The sequence below is a fragment of the Gymnodraco acuticeps genome, unplaced genomic scaffold, assembly GCF_902827175.1.
Source record: "Gymnodraco acuticeps unplaced genomic scaffold, fGymAcu1.1, whole genome shotgun sequence".
In the NCBI taxonomy this organism is placed as follows: domain Eukaryota; kingdom Metazoa; phylum Chordata; class Actinopteri; order Perciformes; family Bathydraconidae; genus Gymnodraco; species Gymnodraco acuticeps.
This window is the reverse complement of record NW_022991102.1, coordinates 64,538-84,449: the sequence shown is the minus strand read 5'-3', so window position 1 is coordinate 84,449 and position 19,912 is coordinate 64,538. Positions and strand designations below refer to the sequence as shown.

At 40.8% G+C, this 19,912-nt stretch overlaps 2 protein-coding genes across 2 annotated transcripts in view; one reads left to right on the top strand and one right to left on the bottom strand.

Annotated features, from left to right (window-relative positions):
• Nucleotides 1-14,900: 14,900 nt before the first annotated feature.
• LOC117560173 lies at nucleotides 14,901-19,646 on the bottom strand. The gene is made up of 4 exons (XM_034236997.1): nucleotides 19,553-19,646; nucleotides 19,117-19,147; nucleotides 18,511-18,623; nucleotides 14,901-16,176 (listed from the first exon to the last, which is right to left on the bottom strand). Exons 2-4 carry the CDS (start codon nucleotides 19,120-19,122, stop codon nucleotides 15,582-15,584), a joined length of 714 nt encoding a protein of 237 aa, XP_034092888.1. The 5' UTR covers nucleotides 19,123-19,147; nucleotides 19,553-19,646; the 3' UTR covers nucleotides 14,901-15,581.
• LOC117560171 (protein dachsous) overlaps nucleotides 17,325-19,912 on the top strand; it is a 59,429-nt gene continuing 56,841 nt past the window's right edge. Inside the window, exon 1 of the mRNA XM_034236987.1 lies at nucleotides 17,325-17,807. The gene's annotated coding sequence lies outside the window, so the exon portion shown is untranslated. The remainder of the gene's footprint in view (nucleotides 17,808-19,912) is intronic.

Genomic DNA, 19,912 nt, shown 5'->3' with positions numbered 1-19,912 from the left:
GGAGAGGACCAGGCGCGCGTAGAGCAGAGTGGAGAAGTGCGATCACAGAGGCTATAAATGACTTTGATTTGTTGTTTAAATAGGGGGCCTACTAAAACTATCAGCCCCAGGGCCTGATGGCAGATTAAGGCGGACTTGCCCGTGGGGTCAAAATGATCACAAGAACGGTGAGCAAAAATCCCAGAACCACACGGGGGGACCTAGTCAATGACCTGCAGAGAGCTGGGACCAAAGTAACAAAGGCTACCATCAGTAACACACTACGCCGCCAGGGACTCAAATCCTGCAGTGCCAGACGTGTCCCCCTGCTTAAGCCAGTACATGTCCAGGCCCGTCTGAAGTTTGCTAGAGAGCATTTAGATGATCCAGAAGAGGATTGGGAGAATGTCATATGGTCAGACGAAACCAAAATATAACTTTTTGGTAAAAACTCAACTAGACGTGTTTGGAGGAGAAAGAATGCTGAGTTGCATCCAAAGAACACCATACCTACTGTGAAACATGGGGGTGGAAACATCATGCTTTGGGGCTGTTTTTCTGCAAAGGGACCAGGACGACTGATCCGTGTAAAGGAAAGAATGAATGGGGCCATGTATCGTGAGATTTTGAGTGACAACCTCCTTCCATCAGCAAGGGCATTGAAGATGAAACGTGGCTGGGTCTTTCAGCATGACAATGATCCCAAACACACCGCCCGGGCAACAAAGGAGTGGCTTCGTAAGAAGCATTTCAAGGTCCTGGAGTGGCCTAGCCAGTCTCCAGATCTCAACCCCATAGAAAATCTTTGGAGGGAGTTGAAAGTCTGTGTTGCCCAGCGACAGCCCCAAAACATCACTGCTCTAGAGGAGATCTGCATGGAGGAATGTGCCAAAATGCCAGCAACAGTGTGTGAAAACCTTGTGAAGACTTACAGAAAACATTTGACCTCTGTCATTGCCAACAAAGGGTATATAACAAAGTATTGAGATGAACTTTTGTTATTGACCAAATACTTATTTTCCACCATAATTTGCAAATAAATTCTTTAAAAATCAGACAATGTGATTTTCTGGATTTTTCTTTCTCATTTTGTCTCTCATAGTTGAGGTGTACCTAGGATGAAAATTACAGGCCTCTCTCATCTTTTTAAGTGGGAGAACTTGCACAATTGGTGGCTGACTAAATACTTGTTTGCCCCACTGTATGTGCCAGATTTGCTCCAGTTTGTGACTCTTTCAACCTCAGAACCAGTGCCTGGATACGGTTCCAGGTACCTGCTGTGCGGACTGAGGCTGGAAAAAGGAGTCTTTTTAATTATGGGCCTTGGTCTTGGAATGACCTTCAATCAAACCTAAAACTGCGGCCACTTGTCTCAATAGCATGTTTTAAATTGAAGTTGTCTGAGGTCCTTACCACCAGCTCCTCTTGCAGTAATAAGTAGTGTACCTTTCTTACTGTCCTAATGTGCACAATGTAGTGACTGCTTTTTCGTCTTTTGTTTTCTTCGTTATGTTCTCTGTATTTTATATGTTTGTGTTATGTGTTATGTGTAATGTTGCTGCCTTCTTGGCCAGGTCAGCATTGCAAATGAGATTCTATCTCAATGCTTTTATCTGGTTAATCCAGCCATCCATCTTCTCCCGCTTATCCGTGGTCGGGTCACGGGGGTAGCAGTTCCAGCAGCGAGCCCCAAACTTTCTTTTCCCTGGCCACATCAACCAGCTCTGACTGGGGGATCCCAAGGCGCTCCCAGGCCAGCGAAGAGATATAATCCCTCCACCTGGTCCTAGGTCTACCCCTTGGTCTCTTCCCAGCTGGACGTGCCTGGAACACCTCCCTAGGGAGGCGCCCAGGTGGCATCCTAACTAGGTGCCCGAACCACCTCAACTGGCTCCTTTCGACGCAAAGGAGGAGCGGTTCAACTCCGAGTCCCTCCCGGATGACTGAACTTCTCACCTTATCCCTAAGGGAGACACCAGCCACCCTGCGGAGAAAACCCATCTCGGCCGCTTGTATCCGCGATCTCGTTCTTTCGGTCATGACCCATCCTTCATGACCATAGGTGAGGGTAGGAACGAAAATGGCCCGGAAGACAGAGAGCTTTGCCTTCTGGCTCAGCTCCCTTTTCGTCACAACGATGCGGTAAAGCGACCGCTCCCGCTGCTCCGATTCTCCGGCCCATCTCACGCTCCATTGTTCCCTCACTCGAGAACAAGACCCCGAGATACTTGAATTCCTTCACTTGGGGTAAGGACTCATTCCCTATTTGGAGTGGACAGTCCATCGGTTTCCTGCTGAGAACCATGGCCTCAGATTTGGAGGTGCTGATCCTCATCCCAGCCGCTTCACACTCGGTTGCGAACCGATCCAGTGAGTGCTGAAGGTCGCAGACCGATGAAGCCATTAGAACCACATAATCTGCAAAAAGCAGTGGTGCAATCCTTAGTCCACCGAACTGCAGACCCCCTCCCCCACGACTATGCCTCGAAATCCGATCCATGTATATTACAAACAGGATTGGTGACAAAGCGCAGCCCTGGCGGAGGCCAACCCTCACTGGAAATGGGTCCGACTTACTGCCGAGGACCCGGACACAGCTCTCGCTTTGGGAGTACAGAGATTGGATGGCCCTGAGTACAGACCCCCTCACCCCATACTCCTGCAGCACCTCCCACAGTAACTCCCTGGGAACTCGGTCATACGCCTTCTCCAAGTCTACAAAACACATGTAGACCGGATAAGCGTACTCCCAGGCCCCCTCCAGAATCCTTGCGAGAGTAAAAGCTGATCCGTCGTTTCACGACCAGGACGGAATCCGCATTGTTCCTCCTCAATCTGAGGTTCGACAATCGGCCTGACCCTCCTTTCGAGTACCTTAGAGTAAACTTTCCCGGGGAGGCTGAGTAGTGTGATGCCTCTGTAATTGGCACACACCCTCTGATCCCCCTTTTTGAAAAGGGGAACCACCACCCCGGTCTGCCACTCCTTCGGTACTGTTTCCGACTTCCACGCAACGTTGATGAGACGTGTCAACCATGACAGTCCCTCAACACCCAGATCCTTCAGCATTTCTGGGCGGATCTCATCCACCCCCGGGGCTTTGCCACTGTGGATTTATCTGGTTAAATAAAGGTTAAATAAAAATAAAAGAAGCAGCAGTCTAGGTATTTGTTTGCTCAGGCGGGTCGGGGTCTTAGCCGTCGGACAGGCAGAGGGAGAGTCCAGGTCTCGGGACGCATTACCTATAGAAATTCTAGCACACTGAGGTTAAATAAATCCAACCCTTTCCTCTCTGTCTTTTTCTAATCATACTATCTATCTTGGTTGTTAAATGCCATCTTAACAACAAAATGAATGTCTCCTAATGATATAGAGCAAAATGAATTGATAAGTGAGATTTTTATAGATATCAAGGAATTCAATTTATAAAATTATTATTTAAGTTTATATTACATTGTTGCAGTTTCTTCATCATTTAATCAGACACACATGTAATACCTGATTTATATTTCAACTCTATACTTAAGAGTTTAAAATAGGATATATATCTTTTCCCACAGATAACACTGATTGGATAATGTTTTAATGCTAATACACTGATAACATCTCTCTTATGTAATATATATATATATAGATATAATGTGTTGGAGATTTAAAGGGATATCTGGTCCGCTTTTCAAATCTCCGCGCGTTCCTATGAAGCTGTTTATAATACAGGAAGGAATCCATATCTACAAAGTAACCGTTAACAATAATCTACTTTAATGGCAATATGACAATGCAATACAATCATTACAATACAACATGATATATTACAGTTATATTGTAATGCTTAAGGAGTAATGCCGGCTTACTCCTGCCCTGGTTCGCGTGCTGCGGAGATCCTTCCGCTCGGGCAGCATGTGAAGAAGAGGCCGAACGCCAGGGATCCACCGGATATATACCAGAGTAAGAAGGAGGGGTTTGGTGTTAGGTCAGCTGGTCATCTCTTCAGGTCATCTCATTGGGAGACGCAACGCTGGCCAGCAGGAAACCAAACAGGCTCACTTTCCAACAAAAGGTCTCAAGGCCTGCATACCTACACCTCCCCCACAGAGCAATAAAACCCTGTTTACTCCAACCAGCCCAGAATGTTTATAGCCATTTGTAGTCCTTACATTTATGAAAGGATAAAACAGAGAAATCAATATAAAACACAAACACAGGTATTGTTTGAACAGTATTCACTTAACTGCTACTATTGATAACCACCAGAGAAACCCAAGGGACCTCTCTTAATATCACAAACACGGTAGCTAGATCTAAGTTGAATGCAAATCAGGACATGCTCTCACCTTCCCCCATCTTCCTTTGTCCTCAAAAACACATGTCAACAGGCCCCAAATCCAGCTCACAGTTTTACCCAAATTATTCCCATTTTAAGCTTATCCATAGTTTGCTAACATGAATAAATACAAATATTACTCTACAAATGTTAAACATATTATAACCTAATTGGTTTATTAATTGTGTATTATTGGATGCCCTCATCAGTCATGCACATCCAAATATTAATTATTTTTACATTTAATTATGAACATCTCTAAAATTGTCATAGCTTTTTATTCATTTCATTTCTGTTTGGCCTAGATGATCCACTAGGTGGCCCCAGTCACTCTGTGGAGATGCAGACTTTCTTAAGCTTTGTCCTGCAAAAGGCTCTAAAGTGGATTTTAAGTTCATTTCCAATTCTGTTTCCTTTGGCACCAGTTGTTCTGGCTCTGCCAATTATTTTGTGTGTTATAGTGATTCCTTCTGGTGACTTCCCATACTGCATGAAGCAGTTATTTTTAGTTCCCATATGACAGGAAGTTATCCCATTTCCTGTAAGTTTTTATGTTTCTACATTATATATCTTTACCTTGAGTGCATTATTGTGATCATTGATCCCAGCTGACATTTTGTAGTTGCTGTATATGCAATATAGCCTAAACATTGCATCTGTACTTTGGCACTGACCTAATTTCATACCGTCTTGGATATCTATCAATGTATATGTAATTATTATGTCATGTAGTTGATATTTACAATTGCTCTTGTTTCTGTATTCTTTCAGTTTCACACTGCTTGCTTAGTAAAGCTTCAAAACATCACCTCGTGGTCCTGAGTTTTACTTTGTGAGAGATTTCGGCGAGGCCAGTGTGGGAATCTTACGTCATTGTCACCTGATGCGGTCACATGACCGGTGACCGAGTAAACAGGAAGCCATAAAAAGTTTGCCGTCAGTTCAAGAAAGTCTCTCTTGGCTGCTTGTCACTGGTCTTCTCCCTCTCACAAAGGGCGAGTGCAAGACGAGAGTTTACCATTGACGGAGGAAAACTCTCCCGACAGGCACAAGACCGGAGCTTAATGTACACAACCGGCCCAGCTACCCGGGATATTAAGTGACCATTTCCCCGGCAAGATTAAGCCGAGTTGGAAACCTACTCTGTGGAAGACCAGGCCAGCCACTGTCCTATATTGTTTCTTGTGTATTTTCTTACCCATTTTCTTCATGTGCAGTGTATGGCAGTATAATCATTTTAATATTTGTGTCGTAGGTTGCGCTCCTCTGCGGCGTAGGCCTGGGCCCGGGTGGAACGCTGCCTGCCTTCAGTGTAGGGACTGCACGGTGTGACACTTTATTTTCTGTATGCTAAATATCTCACTGTTATTATTTTATAGAGATTGTGGTTTAAATATTGCATGCTTATGTTGTTTTGGTGTGTGGCTTTTCTTGTTTTTGTCCCTCACGATTAGCAGGCACTGCAACCCAGCGGACCCAACTGAGGAGGGTAACTTATATATGTATTGAATTGTATTTGCCATTTTTATACTGGACATGGATCGACATTTTAAACTGTTTCCAAACACTTATTAAATAAAGCTGTGTTATGTTTTTGGAATTCATGCCTCTGACATAATTGGACCGATTAAGGGAAGCTTTAAACAAAGCGATCCACGACTTACATTTAGGGTCCACGGGTTCCTCCTGCCCCTTAGCAGGAGGTGGCGTTGTCAAGTACTAGCTGTACATGTGGCAACCTCAGTCACGGTTACCACACCAGTATACCAGTCAATTCTAAAATTAAATACAGAGTTAATCCCAGGTCAAATATGTTAGAGGCTCTTGAACAACTTGCAAGAAAAAGAAAAATGTCAGACTTGACATGACAATGAAGTCTTATCGTATTGTATTAACGTTGATAAAAGCCGTACCTTACTCCTAAATAAAAAGGAAATTGTCTGGATCAGCCCTCCGGCTTGATGTTTTATTTTTTAAATTAGAAACACATTTTCATAGCCGAGGTACCTGCATGTTTGCAGTTGTCGTTTCTGTGTTTATACACAAATGACAGATCCAGACACATTCTTTGCACTCCTCTTTATGTCAGGGAACCATGATATGATGATATTACCGCCTTCCTTTAAGTGCTTTCTATTCATCGTAACAACATCCTGCATAGCACAGACCATTGCTTTGTCTCGAAGAAGTAATAACAGTGACTTTCAGCGATAGATTCAGAAATCGTCTCACATTGTCTTGATTTGAGAGACGATTGTTGCAAGTGTTTCCGTGTCCACTTCAGCGTCCGCCCTGTCCACAGCATCCGCCCTGTCTCCAGCAGACAGGAGGACGGTCAGCATCACTGTCATCCAGCACAGGCCAGCCATCTGCACACAGATCAGCTCTATTAGTGTGTTTAACAAACAATATCATTATTTATAGTCTGTTTGCCAGCTCATAGACTCCTATTGTGAACCTGGAAATAAAAGTGTTATGTTAAATGTTAAGTACGGGTCCCCAGCACATAAAAACTGCTGCATGTTGACTTGCATATGTTGGGAAATGTGCACGATTGGCATACGTTTTATTAATAAGCATTAATTAACATATGCAGAACATAGTTTTCAAAATGCATGGCCGATTGGGAACATTTTGGACTTGCTTTGTGGGTTAGAATCAGTCTCTAAATGAACCTCACTCTAAAACATAAGCCAACATTGTATATTAACTAAAGTCTAAACACTTTGGTGAAAACATTGGCCCCGATTAAATCACTAAATGCAAAGAATAAAGCTAAATACAGCCAAGTGAAAATCTTTTATCTCCTTTGTTAGAGAATGAGATGTCTGTGAGATTCTCTCTAGTTCTTCTGTTGTCTTCTCTGTGCTGTGAGTGAAGGTGCCACTGCAGTGAATACAGTAAGAAGAAACATTAGTTTGTATAGAGAAACCGGGAACCATTGCCAAACCTTTTGGGTGACACATATTTGACAAAGTTTTAAGAGAGACATTCTGCTGAATCATCTGAGACATTTGTGACAGCCTTCTCTGAACAGGCCTCAGATCAGCTGACTTTTACATACATACGTATACTGTAAGCTGGTGGCCATCAGTAAGTCTCTGTCTCCTGGTTTCCACCCCGTTTGATTTTGTTTCATTTAATTTAGAGTTACACTACATTTCGCTCTTAGTAATGTAAACAAATGATTTTAACAACTTCTGTGGTTCCCCTTTTGAGATGAAGTCTCCGCTTGGTGGTCCTTTGGCCCAGTGCCGCTACTCCCGTGACAATTGAGTTGTAAGGCTTGAACTGCAGAGGTGGAAGAAGCACTCAGATCTTGTACTTAAGTAAAAGTAGAAATACCACAGTTCAGGAATACTCTGTTACAATTAAAATCCCTGTATTCAAAATGTTACTCAACTAAAAATATAATATTATTGGCATCAACATATACTTAAAGTACCAAAAGTAAAAGTACTCTTTTTACATATTATTTACATACATTGACCAAAATGGCCAGCTAGTAGTTCCTCCACAGCCTCCATTACAATATGTTTCTATTTGCCCCCAAGCCACACAAACACTTCATATAATATACAGATATGTCACCAGATAGTTAGCATTTTCAACAACTTAAGAATAAATATTCTTTATACCGCCATATACACATTTAAAAATATATTTCAAACTACATCTCGTAGACAAATTCCATACATTTCACACAATCTTCGATGTTTTATTTAACCTATATGTTTTACCTTTGTTGGAGAAATGTTTGATGGAGCTTCTGCTGTTCAAGGTGACAGGGTGTCGCTGCAATGAATACAGTCAGAGGGAAGGAACATTTCTATAGAGAAGGGTGATGCCGTCAACATAGCGGCATCTTAACCTTATTTCAATCAGGAGAGAAGGTTTTGATGTAAGAATACATATTTATTGCCAGGAATACACAAATGAATGTAATGGAGTTTTGGCGTATCATTCGGGAGGGGAGAACCGATCCGATGAAACCCCCCCGGGGTCTAGACACTGGTGGTGGTGAATAGATAGTTGGGGTCGGTCTGAAGGGGAGGGGCTTAGCTTGACCCTGGTGGTGGTGAATGGATAGTTGGGTCGATCTGAAGGGGAGGGGCATAGCTTGACCCTGGTGGTGGTGAATGGATAGTTGGGATCGGTCTGAAGGGGTGGGGCTTAGCTTGACCCTGGATTCAGAGGGACAGGAGGTGAAAAGGGGTGGAGGAGGGTTGCGTCGAGTCACCTGAAATGACAGCTGTCAGAGGGGGAGAGCAGATTGAAAAGGGTTAGCGGAGCGCTATGATAGGCTTGTGAGAATAGAGCGAAGTGATTGGTTAAGCTGGGGAGTGACGCGCCCGATCACTTATTGAGAGGAGAGAGAGTAGTAACATAGAAATAGTGAATGAATGAGTAAAGACGGTCTTCCTGGTTGAACTTGCTGAGCTTCATATGTCTACTTCTGCATTTTCTCACAAATGAGAAAGATACAAATAGAAGTGGTTTTCAGTTATTGTGATCTACCAAGTAACAGTGGCCTGTGCAGGGGGCACTTCTGAAGAAAGACAAATAAATGACACAACATTTAGCTTAAAGTTCAGTAGGTTCCAAAACATGACAGCAGAAACATGGCATTATAAATATTAACCAACATTACCGGAAACTTTTCTTGATTTTATTGTTAAAGAACAGCTTTTATCGATGAATATATTTATTCAGTGAATATCAGAAAAGTGTTTAGTACTTACTTTACAATATGCGTCACATAGCATGGGTTTTTTGTAACTATTCTGTTTATACCCAACTGCATCTCATGATCTTTTTGAGTTAAGATCTGCTTTTTGTCCAACTACTGTTTCTCTGTTCAAGAAGCTTTTCACTTAAATAAAGTCAGTGCTGAGATCACCATTACAAGACAACAGGAAAGTGTACAGTCAGTCTTAACACTGTGTGTACAGGGTTATGGCACAAGCCATGTGGTTTCTGAAACACTTTGAACATCAAGGCTGAAGGCACGGCAACATGCAGGAGGTACTGTAATACTTGAGAGGCTCCTTCTCTTGGAGTTCATCCCTACATCCATTTCTTATTTTTTAGCACTCTTATAGCAAACCTCCCATCAGACATGAGCATACGCTATACAGTAGTATTATTAGTTCATGTTCAACTTACATAGCTCAGTTTATCAAATAACAGTTTTGTTATGAGTTTCCAGATGATTGACACACAGACAGAGTGAGAATGCTTAGCAAAGCTTTAATCAGAAAAAGCAGAAATCATTTGGTAAAGCTTAACATAAGTATTGAGTACAATCACTTAAACCCTATGACTGAGGTTGATGTACAATAAACAATATCACTCTTTAAACATTTCTTCGGCTTTTTGAAATAGGGTAGTATATGTTTTGAACACTTTTTCAACATGAACCAAATATCAAACGTCCCTCCGTAATATGTTAAACTGTTAGGCCGTTACATAAGCACAACATTTTAATTTGATACGTCATTCATTTATTATGTGTCTCTAAATCTCAGTGCACTGTAATTATGTTGGCTTTTTTTGTTTTGTTATTTGGATAGAACAAAATGTTTTAATTAGTAACAGAAAAAGAGGCCTCACCAGCCAATTTGCAACGTAAACTAATGTAAACAAAGAACAACTTTATTTTTAAAGAAAGTGACGAAAGAACACTGGAGCACATCTCCTCCTAATGAACTAAACACACGTTAAACTCTAAGGTCTCACACAGAGACACCGCACCGCACCGCACCGCACCGCACCGCACCGCACCGCACCGCACCACACCACACCACACCACACCACACCACACCACACATGCTGCACTGGTCACACATGCAGCCAGAGGAGAAGGAGAGGGAGACTGCAGCCTTCCTCAGGTCCTTTATGGAGGCCCTGATTGGGGATTGGGAGCACCTGAGGGAGAGGCTGTACCTGGAGGGAGACAATCAGGGGGAGAGGGAGAGAGACACACAAGCACACATCCAAGCACCCACTACGGCACGTAACATAGAGCAACACCAAAATAAGGCAATCTTATGCTAAAAAGTAAATAAACCTCAGAGTTATGTTGCTAGAAATGGATGAAATCTCTGCTGATTAGTTTGTGACCAACAATAAGATGAGTGTGTTTGGGTCCTTAGCGTGCCGGTGTAATATCTAGCAATTTAAAGCAGCAAGTGCATTGTTGAGCAATAATGAACTTTTCAAAGTAACATTTTAGTAGGATCCAGTTGTGTCAATGCCTAGGTCAGCTCTTCTTTTGGCCTACACACATTCATTCCTAATTTCTAACACACGCAGCCACAGGATTAGCTGTTTTTGAAGCATCTACGAAGCACTTGACACATTGGAATCCTGTATTATTTGGGTTGTAACAACGGAAAATGTTGTCGTCCTTTATTACTTCTCTGAGATTACGAAGGGTCTTTTGGATTTCAGCTTCAGTAGCTTGCTTGCCGCCCCGGGGCCCAGTAAATACTGTATGAAAGACAAAGGCATAGCTTTCCCATTTTGGCTTTACCTTTTCTTCGATCTTTTTTAAGATATTGTTCTTGTTTCTTCTGTTTGTACACTTGTCACCACATGGAGAAAGCCAGGAGTAGAGGACCAGAATGTTACCCTTATGTGTGTTAGCTAAGTTGCCTAAATTGTCCAGTACCTGTGCCTCTGCATGTTCAGTGTAGGTGTCTTTCCTCTGAGGAACTGCCACAACAGCATTTCTGCCTATGTACACCTTGCCTTCATCAATACAAGTTTTCTTCACATCGTCCAAATTGATATTATCAAAAGCCTCACTCAACTTCTCCGGGTCCTCCAGGATGTTTACTGCCACGCTGAAATGCTAGTATTTGATTAGGTAGCTGTCAAAGAAAACAGACTGAATTGATCTTATCAAAAGCCTCACTCAACTTCTCCGGGTCCTCCGGGATGTTTACTGCCACGCTGAAATGCCAGTATTTGATTAGGTAGCTGTCAAAGAAAACAGACACACAGTATTACCTTTTGTCAGAGTACAAGTATTCATACACAATGGTAAGTATACATGCTGCAACATTTGAATTGAGTTTTTTTAAATGTATGTGCTCATGTGTTTCTTTGTTGGTGTATGTATAGGCTACTGCTTGAATATGCTTAAAGGTCCCCGATCATACTGTTTTTCATCAATATATTACAGGTCTCAGATATATACAGAACCTGTCTCTGATTGGCTGAAACACCAAACAGATCATTGCAGCATCTCATAATAACTTGTGCTTTAGTTATTTCAAGTGTTTCAAACGAACCCCCCTTTAGAACATTCTAATCTGACCCCATGGTACCTTTCTAGTTTTCGCCAAAACTATTCCTCTTTTTTAAAAGCACATTAGTTAAGTTTAAGTTGTCTTTTCTAGGACTTTTTTGGTGTCCTCCGCAAACCAGGGTCTTGAAACCAAAACGGCACACGTAGGGGACTTTAATCCCAATAATGACTTTAACTACTTTAACCCCAATACACGTAGGGGACTTTAACCCTAAAAATAATAAGCCTTAATATATCAATTAAAAGTAGTCAGAGTTGCAGCGGACCGGCAGGTTTCTGGGAGTTAGTTCCAGATATTTGGAGCATAATAACTAAACGCTGCTTCTCCATGTTTAGTTCTGACTCTGGGGACAGAAAGCTGACCAGTCCCTGAAGACCTGAGAGATCTGGATGGTTCATCATTTAGCAGGAGGTCAGAAATGTACTTTGGGCCTAAACCATTCAATGCTTTATAAACCAGCAGCAGTATTTTGAAATCTATTCTTTGACACACAGGAAGCGAGGGTAACAAGACTAATTTGCTAGATTATTAGGAACACCAAGCTAAAACTCTAGTCCAATTATACAGTGACTCCTGCATTAGAGTTATAATGTTTACAGATAGGTGATGAATTAACTGTATGGTTCATTTGGATGATTTAGTTAGATTTATTATCACCTATACCTGTTTCTTCTTTGTCTGTGCTATTGTAGCATAACTCTCATTAGGTGTGAGCACATAAGCTATGAAGCAGTTTTGTTAGTTTGGTGTGTTAAACTTACGTCGCTCAGTTTATCAGATAACACTTATGTTATGCAGGAGTCCCCAATGAGTGACACACAGACGGCCAGAGTGAGAATGCTTAGCAAAGCTTTAATCAGAAAAAACAAGTGTTGATTACAATGATATGAGTCCGATAAAACATTTGTTACACATTAAATCTTCACATTAAAGGTAGGCTGAGCCCCTCCTCCAACACACACGAACGCGCACATGACCAATGAGGGCACGAGATAAGTTTGTGCACAGATGGAAGGCTGACAGGCAGGTAGGCCATCCAGTTACTTTAGCCGGGCCGGCTCAGATGATTGGTCGTGCTTTTTACAGCGCCACGGCTTCCACGGATGACATTTTTTAATGTATTTATTGTCAAAGCATTTAATTTTTTCATTGCTATCGGGATGTTAAGAGCATTCCATGGAATATAACAAAAAGTGTTTCTGAAGTGAATTACCTACCCCACCTTTAAGCAGATTTCAGTGTTCATTTTGAAGATTTGGTTGATTTTTGTGATACCTTTTGTGACTGGCATATTTACAACTGCATTCAAATCAGAACAAATACATCTCAAAATAAAAAGTTGAAGATTTGTCTCAGAGTACAGCGTGTACACATCATCAAACATACATGACAGTGAATACATTTATAAAAGTAGACAACACATGACAACAATTGTAACGTGGACATATAATAAAATAAAATGCATTAAAATACACCCAGGAGGATGTAAATGGCAAGCTTTAGCCAGCCCTCAATATAAGCTTTAATAAAAGGAAAAGTCTTAAGCTTTCTCTTAATTTGACAGGGTTTGTGCATCCCAAACACAAGCAGTCACACATTATGTTTCAAGGAATCAATAAATGCTGAACTTTTGGTACGACTAGAATCAAATTGACTCACTTGGTCCAGATTGATTTGAAAACGTTTTCAACATAACTTATATCCATCGTCGCATAGTTTCCAATTGATAGACTGACTGCCAGCAGCACGGATATCCAACACAGGCCAGCCATCTGCACACAAAACAAATTATTCGGTCGGTCTGAAGGGGAGTGGCTTAGCTTGACCCTGGTGGTGGTGGTGAATGGATAGTTGGGTCGGTCTGAAGGGGAGGGGCTGAGCTTGACCCTGGTGGTGGTGAATGGATAGTTGGGTCGGTCTGAAGGGGAGGGGCTTAGCTTGACCCTGGTGGTGGTGGTGAATGGTTAGTTGGGTCGGTCTAAAGGGGAGGGGCTTAGCTTGACCCTGGTGGTGGTGAATGGATAGTTGGGTCGATCTGAAGGGGAGGGGCTTAGCTTGACCCTGGTGGTGGTGAATGGATAGTTGGGATAGGTCTGAAGGGGTGGGGCTTAGCTTGACCCTGGTGGTGGTGAATGGATAGTTGAGATCGGTCTGAAGGGGAGTGGCTTAGCTTGACCCTGGTGGTGGTGAATGGATACTTGGGATCGGTCTGAAGGGGAGGGGCTTAGCTTGACCCTGGATTCAGAGGGACAGGAGGTGAAAAGGGGTGGAGGAGGGTTGCGTCGAGTCACCTGAAATGACAGCTGTCAGAGGGGGAGAGCAGATTTAAAAGAGTTAGCGGAGCGCTATGATAGGCTTGTGAGAATAGAGCGAAGTGATTGGTTAAGCTGGGGAGTGACGCCCCCGATCACTTATTGAGAGGAGAGAAAGTAGTAACATAGAAATAGTGAATGAATGAGTAAAGACGGTCTTCCTGGTTGAACTTGCTGAGCTTCATATGTCTACTTCTGCATTTTCTCACAAATGAGAAAGATACAAATAGAAGTGGTTTTCAGTTATTGTGATCTACCAAGTAACAGTGGCCTGTGCAGGGGGCACTTCTGAAGAAAGACAAATAAATGACACAACATTTAGCTTAAAGTTCAGTAAGTTCCAAAACATGACAGCAGAAACATGGCATTATCAATATTAACCAACATTACCGGAAACTTTTCTTGATTTTATTGTTAAAGAACAGCTTTTATCGATGAATATATTTATTCAGTGAATATCAGAAAAGTGTTTAGTACTTACTTTACAATATGCGTCACATAGCATGGGTTTTTTGTAACTATTCTGTTTATACCCAACTGCATCTCATGATCTTTTTGATTTAAGATCTGCTTTTTGTCCAACTACTGTTTCTCTGTTCAAGAAGCTTTTCACTTAAATAAAGTCAGTGCTGAGATCACCATTACAAGACAACAGGAAAGTGGACAGTCAGTCTTAACACTGTGTGTACAGGGTTATGGCACAAGCCATGTGGTTTCTGAAACACTTTGAACATCAAGGCTGAAGGCACGGCAACATGCAGGAGGTACTGTAATACTTGAGAGGCTCCTTCTCTTGGAGTTCATCCCTACATCCATTTCTTATTTTTTAGCACTCTTATAGCAAACCTCCCATCAGACGTGAGCATACGCTATACAGTAGTATAATTAGTTCATGTTCAACTTACATAGCTCAGTTTATCAAATAACAGTTTTGTTATGAGTTTCCAGATGATTGACACACAGACAGAGTGAGAATGCTTAGCAAAGCTTTAATCAGAAAAAGCAGAAATCATTTGGTAAAGCTTAACATAAGTATTGAGTACAATCACTTAAACCCTATGACTGAGGTTGATGTACAATAAACAATATCACTCTTTAAACATTTCTTTGGCTTTTTGAAATAGGGTAGTATATGTTTTGAACACTTTTTCAACATGAACCAAATATCAAACCTCCCTCCGTAATATGTTAAATTGTTAGGCCGTTACATAAGCACAACATTTTAATTTGATACGTCATTCATTTATTATGTGTCTCTAAATCTCAGTGGACTGTAATTATTTTGGCTTTTTTTGTTTTGTTATTTGGATAGAACAAAAAATGCCTCTCAAACCAACACTGAGTCAAACTGCAGTAAGTACAGAAGATAAATCACAACATTAACATAGAACAACACCAAAATAAGTCAATATACTAAACATTAAATCAACCTCAGAGTTATGTTGCAAGAAATGGATGAAAGCTCTGCTGATTAGTTTGTGACCAAATATGAGTGTGTTTGGGTCCTTAGCATGCCGGTGTAATATCAAGCAATTTAAAGCAGGAAGTGCATTGTTGAGCATTAATGAACTTTTCAAAGTAACATTTTAGTAGGATCCAGTTGTGTCAATGCCTAGGTCAGCTCTTCTTTTGGCCTACACACATTCATTCCTACTTTTTAACACACGCAGCCACAGGATCAACATCTAAAGGATTTTGGAAGCACTTGACACATTGGAATTTTTTTTTCTCTGGCTTGTAACAGCGGAAAATGTTGTCGTCAACTATTACTTGTCTAAGATTACGAAATGTCATTTTAATGTCAGCTTCAGGAATGTCCTTCTTGTTCTTGTTGTTGTCCATGAACCAAGTATATACTGTATGAAACACAAAGGCAAAGCTTTTCCATTTTGGCTTTACCTTTTCTTTGATCTTCGTTAAGATATTGTTTTGGTTGTTAATGTTTGTACACTTGTCACCACATGGAGAAAGCCAGGAGTAGAGGACCAGAATGTTACCCTTATGTGTGTTAGCTAAGTTGCCTAAATTGTCTAGTACCTGTGCCTCTGCATGGTCAGTGTAGGTGTCTTTCCTCTGAGGAATTGCCACAACAGCATTGTTGCCTTTGTACACCTTGCCTTTACCAAGATCATCATTAAACTTTTCCCGATTGACAGGTAAAATAACCTCTTCCAACTCCTTAGTTGTTTTTGGGACCTCTGGGATGTTTACTGCCACGCTGAACTGCTTCCCATTTTGTTGGAAGCTGTCAAATAAAACAGACACACAGTATTACCTTTTGTCAGAGTACAAGTATTCATACACAATGGTAAGTATACATGCTGCAACATTTGAATGAGTTTTTTTAAATGTATGTGCTCATGTGTTTCTTTGTTGGTGTATAGGCTACTGCTTGAATATGCTTAATGAAAGGCAGGTTTTCATAAACATACATTCTCTGAGTAGAGGACACATTGTGATCCCTCCTGCTTTTCTAAGGTCACATTGTTCTGCTGTCTTATATAAAACACCTAAAAACGAAAAAAAGAACATCTTCCTTGTAGAGGAAACTTCTGTGTAGCTATGCAGTGGGAGTCACCGACTCAGGAAGGAGACACGGTAGGAGCAGTAGCTTTGATGTCAAACACTGGTGGTTTATTTGGAGTTAACGGCCGGAGGATTCACATCACAAGTCCAAGAGTCAGAGGTTCTGACTTCACGGTAGAGTTGCCACGTCAATTTCTGGAGAGCCTCTCTCTTGCCAGCCCATCTAACTGGTTTCGCAGAGAGTAAACAACATATTTGAGAAGATAGCCTAAACAGTGTGGGAACACTGAGTTACTTGCGTCGGACACTTATGACCTCGAAGATTTCACCTTGGAGTCCACAAATACAGAGAAGGAAGTATCCCAGTTTACCCACAACACAGACCATCTGTGACCCAGTATTGACCGGTCACAGAATGGGAACAATAACATTATTGGCTAAGCAGCCTGTGTCCTTAAAGAAGGTAAACAGACATCAAGGTTTGTCCTGTATGTTACAAATTGGCGTCTATGATAATTATTTCCATAACATTCCTGATATTCCATTTGATATGTAGGTAATCAATAAGTACTGACATTACTTTCAGATCAGACAACGTTACTGATGCACATTTGATTTAGTGATTTTCACTTAAGATCTTAACCAGCTGAACAGATGTAAAACTAAAGACAGTGGAGACTTTATTGAAATGTCAGAGGACTTAACCAAAACAACACTGAGAGTCTACAGCCATGCTGAGTCTTTGAGATTGTTCTTCCACACTGCAATCATCTCAGATAAATGCTACCATTAATGGGCTTAACATTGCTGTTAATGGTAATGTTTTATGGTGATAGCATTATAAGACTGACTAATGAGCACCTAACATGAACTAAAACTGAGGCGGTTGAACAAGTCCTTAGTGTAACAGGAAGTTGTCGAGACATTTCACTTATAAAATCACAAATGTCATCCTAAAGGTGATGCTAGACCAGGGGTCGGCAACCCGCAACCCGTCGGCTCTCGAGCCGCATGCGGCTCTTTAAGCCCTCCACTCTGGCTCCCTTGAGCTTAGGCAAAAATAAGTAAATCAAATTAAAGTATTTGTAGGACTATTTAAATGTTGTTGCACGGTTGAAAATGTTTCGTATCTTGTATTTTGAGGTGATACTGTGACACATACAAATAATTAAAAAAACTGTTTTAATTAGATCAACTCAAATATGCGTCACATCCTGCTACGGTCCCGCACCAGCTCATTTTCTTGCAGGCGAATAACCTGACCCCCGGCTCAATGAGCGAACTATGGATAAATCAAAGAAAAGAAAAGTATCGGAGGAACACAGAGGGTTTAATCCTGCGTGGTTAGAGGTATGTGCTTTCACAGCAAACGATGCTGGTTTACCGGTATGTTTGATATGTAGAGAGAAGTTGTCAAAGGTGCTGCAGCCTTTACGTATCGAGGAGAAAAACGGAAGAGGAAGACAGCTGACGATCTTCAGTCATAATTCAGTTAACTCTTTTTAGGGTGCAGCTATATGTTTTATTTATTTCAAAGTGGGCCCATCATAATTATATACATTTTTTTCAAATGTGCAGAGGACTCCCCAAGTGCTGTGTTGATTTATTTTAAATTAGGCCTGTGTATTTTTGTATTCTCCTTTATAGGAGTTATTTGTTTATTGTTAGAGGTAAACCGTTTTCTATAATGTAATAAATAATAAATACAAAAAAACTGTAGTTTTTGTGTATGATATAACAATATATACAACTTTATAAGTTATCAATTATGTTTTGCAGCTCCAAACAAAATACAATTGTGGAAAAGGGGGAACATCTTCATGATCTGGACCTTTAGTTTTCTGGATACAGTGACTGTGAATATAATCAGACTGAAACCTGTTTGTTGTGGAGACACTTTTCTCAACGTTCAGTGTTAATTTTAAAGACTTTTGTGATATTTCTGGTGACTAATCAACTATCTCCAATACCTACATCAATAAAATACATCAATACTCTGAAAGGATTAAAGAACGCTGAACTTTTAAGTACTATTAGAATCAAATTGACTCGCTTTTTCTGGATGAGTTGAGCAATTCTTTTAACGTAATCTAGTTTCAGCGTCGCACAGTCTCCAATAGACAGACTGACTGCCAGCAGCACAGATATCCAACACAGGCCAGCCATCTGCACACAAATCAAGTCATTGATATTGTTTCAAACATGAGAGAGGACAAGTGAAAAAGAAACACACTTGTCCCTTAATTATTATCCTTGATACTTTTAAAAATATATACAAAATTCATTAAAAATTACACTTAATTCAATAGCTCCTGCTATGGAATAACAATGCTGCGATCTGGGATGTTAAGATAAATAAACTGAAGTGCTTTTTAAACAGTGGTTTTATGCAAGTAGGACTTTCACTAAATGTAATTATTGATTATGCCCTCTTTTTGTCTTGTCGTTGTTTACCTGCAACAGGTAAATGTTTTGGGCGCAGTCAGTTGGGTTAGTGATAACACTGTCTGCTGCTTGCTGTAACAATGCACTTCACTTCTATCTGAACCTTAATTATTAACAATCATAAATCCACAGAAACGACTAACAACATTAAATATTATTTATTTAGAGATGAAACAATAATGAATTATAATGATCAGAGCCACACATTCCTCACCTTCATTTTTGTCTGTCAGTCTGAACAATACCTGCAACAGAAAAGAGAAAAACAGAATAATGGCTTTATTCACATAATGTGGACATTACAGTAATAATAGTCTTTTATGTTTTAACCCTATTGACATTAAACTTTTTTTTATCTGACGAGAAATATCATGCAGAATCATTTTGAATTGGCACGATCACTGTGTAATATATCGGAACCAATTTAGGGTCATGTAAGGCATGTGACCCTGTCGCCCTAAATTGTGATTGTGACTCTCTTTCAAAATATGTTTGTAAGTAACCAATAACAAGGGCTGTCAAATAAATGTAGTAAAAAGTACAATATTGGCTGCTAAAATGTAGTGGACTAGAAGTATAAAGTAGCATAAACTAAGAATACTCAAGTAAAGTACAAGTTTTTCTAGTGTTTTCTCCCTTGTTTCTTTTACCTGTCTGAGAGAGATGTCTGATGGATGCTCTTCTTCTTCTTCTTCTTCTTCTTCTTCTTCTTCTTCTTCTTCGCTCTGAGTGTGAGGAATAAGCTGATGTGGTGAAGACGGTCTGAACTAACTTCCTTTATAGGAGAGGGCGACCATGTCCACACCTTGAAACTTCAGCTCCACCTCTTTGTGTTCATCATAACTTTATTGAGTGATTCAATTTAGGAACAAGAGAAAGTGAGTTCCTTTCAGGGAGACTTCAAGTAAAAGTCCAGGATCCCTCACAACATGATTAACACTAACTTCACAAAATGACTTTGTTCCTAACATCAACAACGTGCTGACCACAGCGAGCGAGACCCTGTTGCA